The 6,274-nt window shown below is 45.3% G+C and overlaps 1 protein-coding gene across 1 annotated transcript in view; it reads right to left on the bottom strand.

Moving 5' to 3' along the window:
• Window positions 1-6,256, bottom strand: part of MNT (MAX network transcriptional repressor) — a gene marked incomplete at its 5' end in the record, with an annotated part of 27,538 nt that extends 21,282 nt beyond the window's left edge. The window contains 3 exon segments of the mRNA XM_009706726.1: window positions 2,314-2,425; window positions 3,140-3,181; window positions 6,195-6,256. Of these exon segments, the coding sequence (XP_009705028.1) occupies window positions 2,314-2,425; window positions 3,140-3,181; window positions 6,195-6,256 (216 nt within the window).
• Window positions 6,257-6,274: the final 18 nt, after the last annotated feature.

Raw genomic sequence — 6,274 nt, 5'->3', positions numbered from 1 at the left:
CCCGACCCTGCACGGCCACCACAAAACCAGCTCCATTACCCTTAGGGCTACCTGCAAGTGGGAAGCTGGAGAGACAACATTTGGACACGAAAGTTCAGTTTCTCTGCACTGAAACTGGTGGGAGAAGTAGAGGGCTGCTCCTGGCATGCTCCTCGAAGCCAGCCTGGAGGGAATGTGGGCAAGCAGGGGAGTTTCTGAGGTGCTGGCACCGGCACCGTACACCCAAGACAAGTCACCGCAGCAGTTCCTCCCGCAAGCCATGACATCTGTGGTGTACACAGGCAGCGCCGCAGGTAAACCGGAGATGTGCAGACATGGCCACCTACGGTGTGACGGTCCCTGACACCGGGATGTAAATATTGTGCTGTTAACCATCAGAACTTCTGCATTTTCACTTCACTGAATGATTAAACACACTGCAATCACCCCACCCCGAGACCCCCTTCATCCCCAGATGGTGGGCACACAGAACAGCAGGGGCACACCAGAGTAGTCGGGTCGGCAGAACTGATCCCAGCCATTCTGATCCCCAGAATGAATCCATGCTGGGAAAAGCAATTCAAAGGCGGCACTGAAACGGACTCTGAGCGGCAGAAACTTAAAGGAAACAAAATGCAGTTCTGAATCTGTGAATACCTTCTGGACCATAAAAGTAGTTTACACTTCCGAAGAGGACATGGCGAGAGTTTAATTCCCAGCAATATATGGAGATGTTGGTACATACACTTGTAGGTAGCACAAAACTGCATTGCGTCTAAGCCTCAACACACTTCATAGTAGATTCAGAGAAGAGGGAGAGGAAGAATCGGCCATCCCCACCAACATCCTCACAGAGAATTTTAAGCTGTCCTCCAGAATCACAGAATAAGCGTGCTGCCAGAGAGGAGAGTTTGCTCACAGACAGGTCTGCATCTGTACGAATATTCACAGCGCATCAGCTACCATGCCAGAAACAGCTCCGTTCGCGACATCCTGACTTCAGACTCAATTCCCGAACGCGAGACCAGGTGATCAGATGACTCCGTCTCCCTTACTGCTAATGGGAGCTCCTCTCTACCGACAGCAGCCTGCCTGGAATCAAAGGCAAGGCTCAGATCTTTTCTAATGCCCATTAGGCTGCAATACAACCACACCTCCAAAAATGACCTTTTTAAGCAACACAGATTTTTTTTCCTTTCGTTTGCCATCCTCCAGTAGCTGGGTACCATTACAATTTGCTCTAACTAAAGGCTCTCAAAGGGAAGTCCAGGAAGACCAGTGAAGACTAGTCCAGAAGCCAGTGAAGACTAATGAGAAGGGCTGAGCTCGCCTAACTCTGAAAGGTGATGAGTAATTACTGACTCTCCAAAGTAAAGTTGATGCAAGTAATCAATGCCCAGTACTTCTGAACATAGGAATGAAACAATATTTGAGAGAGACTGAGGAAGATGGGAAGAAAGTGAGGAAAAAAGATGATGCTTTACTGTGGAAAAAGCTCATTGTGAACAGTCCTCAGCACCCTTTATTCCAGCCAAAATATATGAGGTTTATTGGCTCTCTTCATTTGCAATACAAATTTAGCAACTCTTCCATTTAATTTTAATTGCATTACATGCTATTGATTTCACAGTCACAGAGGACACCTCTAAGAATTTCTTTTGTGCTACCATTAACCACTTCTAGAAATATTAAATAAGCAAACACTAACACTTAGTTCATTCAACCTGCAGACACAACTGAACTTTATCTTTACTTTCTCCCAGACTCATTCTTGGTACCTCATCCACCCAGAGCTTCATACTGCACCCCCAAATTTGTCTTCCCCTGCCTCCAAACAAATGACCTGTACTTACATCTCCATCTCATCAAAAATTTGAGACGTTCAAAACCTTCATGGAAGTCTGTCTGTTTTGGTTAACCAAACAGAAAACATTCCCAAAACATACAGACTAAAATTCACCTTAGTCCAAAAAGGAGCAGCTTAAGTTTATACAGCCCGGATGTCTCCCTTTAAGATCATTTGAATTATCTGTTCACTTCATCACCATCGCTGGTATGGATGACTTGTGGTTAACGAGGCACTTCTAGTATAAGGAGACTGCACGAATCAAGTGTTGCTAGAACATCCAAATGTTCTGGAAATCTGGAGTTTACAAATGACTACGCTCGCATCGAAGGAAAAGGAGGAATGGGGGTTTTTCTCCCTCCTTTTTCCTTTGCACTACAGGAAAAAGGCAAGTAACTTGGTTTAAGCAAAGATAGCACAGTTCTCTGGTTTCAGTAGATAAAGTGCTATACAGCAACAGCCAACAGCAACCCGAACGCTACACATACCTGGATGTATCGCAAGGCACTCCTTAGGACGCTGAGGTTTGAGGTCTTCTTGTCATCTACGTTGGGGATGTTGCGTTTTAATGTCTCAAAGCATTCTTTCAAATGTGCACGTCTAAAGAAAACACAGGTAGTTTGTCAGCTTGGAAGCACACACCAGAAATCAATTTAGCAGAGAGCTAGAGCTTAATTTGGGCCTTAATCCAGCAAAGCACTTACACATGTGCATAGCAGTCACCGAGACTACCTGCGTGCTTACAACTGAACCAGCTCAATCCAGCAAAAGGACTAAGGGGTTGTATGCCTGGATTCTAGTTCTAGCTTTGTTAGGAAACCATTGTGCAATCTTAAACGAAATATCTCATTTCCCCATGCTGTTGCTTCCACTTTCACCATATTTCCGATTTAGCTAGTTAGACTTACAAGAGTTTTGGATCAGGAACTGGTTTTAGTCTGTATTTGCACTGTAAGCTGACCCCTGATCTTGGCTATTGTATTACTTTAAATCAAAAGAGATGCTACATCGTTATGCACGTGGGGATTTACTTTGCGGGATCAGGGCTTTGCAGGGTTATTGTAATGCAATTACACAGTTAAGTAAAACATACTGGGAAGCAAGAGATGCAGAACTGAGCTATAAGAAAGCAAAGCAATACTGCAAGATTTCATGAAAAGTCACTAAGAATTTTGTTCAGGTTATTTGTTAAAAAACATACAAACAAACCAAAAAAATGCCAAAGCCAAACAAATATGGACAAACTATAGGCCAAAGAAAAAAAAAGGAAGGGGAATTACCATAAAAAAATCAAACCCCTGGCTTTCTACGCACCTGTTCTTCTCCAATTTATTATGTACTTCCCTGGTCCCAACCCTGTAACCCAAACAGAACAAAGATAAACTCAGTGTCAGGTTTAAAACTACTGCCATTCAACCTGTACCTTCAGCAGTGTGTATGTGTCTACGATACACAGGTAAATATTAAAAAGGAACAGAGGTGTTCAGATATCACTGTTTTAATATCAGTTGCATATATATTTCTACCTATACTGTATCAAGATAAACCCCATACTTTACATGCATATTAGATGGATAAGCATTACGGCATATACTGCACACAAGATACAAACAGGTATGATGTGTGTATATATACACAGAGACAGCTACTATCAACAACAGGGAAAGACACAAAGTAAGAATTGTATGTATTTGTACAGTACTAGAGAGCCCAGATTCTGACCCGTTTCTGATCTATGCCTACAATCCTGTGGGGTAAGATTTATGCAGTTTCAAATTAAAGTGTACAGAACTTGGCAGACATACTTCAACCGCTTTAGTTTTTTACTGTGCCTGAAATAACACAGCTGAGCATAAATATGGAATGAAGTAATCCAGGAATCCCTCAGTCACTGCTAAAGGAAGAAGCAGGGTGAGCTTCTGGTTTTTGGGGTTCTGGTCTGTCCCTACCCTCCGAATCAGAGAAATACTTTTAGGAAAAGCCAAACAAATTCATCTTATCTTTGTCTTTCAGCTACAGTGGTGATAAAGGACATTAGTAGACATATGGAGATTTCAAATATCTTCCATACACTATGCAAAGTAATTATTTGCCTTTCGCTGAAAACATACCAACATTGAGGTGAGCATTTCAGGAGGTATGTTAATATTTAATAAACATTCAAGTATTTGAAAACAAGTATTTGACAGCGTTTTGCCACAAAACACTTACAAGTTGAAAAAGACATTTTTTCTGTGCTTACGTCTAAGGGAGCAATTCTGGGGAGCACGCACCCTGGGGTAACCCATTAAAATGCATTTCAGGAAACCTCTGCAACTCGCTCAGCATCAGACAGGCATTTTTCTGGTGCAGCTATGCTAAGAGCTCTAGAAATCCTGCACGGTAAAATGCTCTGGTTACTGCACAGACACCGCGGTGATGCTGCCCTCTGCACCGGGATGACAGCCCTCCCTCCCACCTTCCCAGGAGCAAAGCTCGGCGTGACGGCACAAGAGCCGTTTGCTGGTGCAACCGCAGCCATCCCGCTGCCCGCTGCCAGGACAGCTGCTTCTCAGACAGCAGAACTCCCCTCAGCCTTCACCGGTACCCCCATGCCATCGGAAACCCCCCCTACACCCATCTGAACCCACACAACAATGTCAGTGACAGGTTCACTTGATTAAAGCGCAAATACACTTATCGTTTCTGCAGCTGAGCATTTCATAGACAAGCTCTAAAGATCACAATCTATCTTGCAGGAATGATATTGGCATTTTACAAAGGCCATTATCTTTACAAATTCTTATCTACATTACTTTTGCTGTTTCCTTCTATGCATTTTGGGATCTCCATCCCAGAGGGCACTATGAACCCTTTTTTTGTCCACTACATCTTACATCTCTTCCTGCTCCCTCAAGATGATACTGAAACTACCACTCCTTGCATGGAGGCCGCTCACAGGGAAGGTCAGTACCAATTCACGGCCCCACACTCGTGCTCCTCTCACAACTGGGTTACAGTGGTTCTGCATTGCAGCTCAAAGCAAACCAGAAGACCTGGGGAAAAGAAAGTGAACTGCCATGTCCTGACCTTCTGATACATTCAAAATGCTGAGCTCCACCCAGGAGGGAGCAAAAGGCAAGGCCAGATTGTGACCTGGCCAAAACATCTCCCGAGCAGGTCACTAGCCCAGAAAGGATCGCACCTTGTCTCTTCTGCTGGCCCTTGTTTGGGCTGGGTGGACTGGAGCGACTAGCAGGGCCCCCAGCTCTGCTGAGTCTATCTCGGCACGGCAGCCTGAGCCAAACTGGAGGGGGACGAGGCTGCTGCTGCTATGCTGCACAGCAAGGGGGGGGCTCCAGCTGCTGTTCTGCCTAGCAGCATCTCCTTGGAACTCCTGAGCAGACCCCCAGCCCTGCCCTGAAACCAGGGGTACAGTTGCTTTATTGCACTGAACAGGCAACACACACAGAGCGACTTTCTGGTCAGCCTCCGTGGCATTGCCGTACCATTTTAAATACCACTGCCAAGAGCTATCTACCAGTGGCAGGCAGTCGGGAGAATGCCCAGAGGTCTAGACAACACGGCCCAGGAGGAAAGACTGAACAGGTCCAGGTCATTTATCCTGCAGAAAGGAAGACTAAGGGGCCAAGGGAAACAGGTAAAAGCTTGCTGCAAAGAAGGGAACGATCTGTTCTCCCAGTCCACAAGAAATAATACCAGACTACATATTAGGATACTGTGGTCTGGAAACAACCGGCTAAGGAGAAAACAGTGTCTCCTTCAGCCAAAGTCCTTAAGAACAAGTTAGACAACACTAACCTGGAGCAACATCAGTCACAAGCCCTGTCCGAAGCCGAGGACAGATTACACAGCCTCCAGTTCCTTGCAGCTGCAGGAGTTTTGAACAAGCTGGAAGCCCTTAGCACTTAGAGTACTAAGAAACCGAAACAGCAGCCAAGGTGATCTCTGTCCTAGGAAATAAAACCTCCCAGATCACATCCCAGTTTTCAAGAAAGTTCCTGCAAGCAAGCATTGCTGCACCATTTCCCTGACCAGTATAAGCAGAGATCTTTTCCCAAACATAATACCAGATGCCACCTGGGGTCAGACAGGCAGTGCTGGGACTTGCTTCCTAATTCAGTTCTAGCTTGGAAAAAGAAATCCTTGTACAGAATTCTACAGTGCATAGTCAGGGAGGGAAAACAAAAAAACATCAAGCTAAGAAACTATGCTATCAAAAAAACAGACAGCCAAACACCCACGGATCTTGGTATTGCTGATCCGACAACTCTTTGCAAAAGCAGTAGCTGCTCCAGGTCAATGCAGCTTTTGGTATTGTTTTTTGTCTGATCCCTCTCAGAAGCCTCCACACACAAGGTGCACTCACCCTCCAGGTCTCTTCTTCTGCTCATTTGGTTTCGTGTCTTCTGCTGGAGCCAGCTTCAGAGCACCGAGCTGCGGGCCCGG

Source organism: Cariama cristata, unplaced genomic scaffold (assembly GCF_000690535.1).
Source record: "Cariama cristata isolate BGI_N322 unplaced genomic scaffold, ASM69053v1 scaffold26548, whole genome shotgun sequence".
Lineage (NCBI taxonomy): Eukaryota > Metazoa > Chordata > Aves > Cariamiformes > Cariamidae > Cariama > Cariama cristata.
Note: the sequence above shows the minus strand (reverse complement) of the source record. Positions and strands in the feature narration are given on the sequence as shown.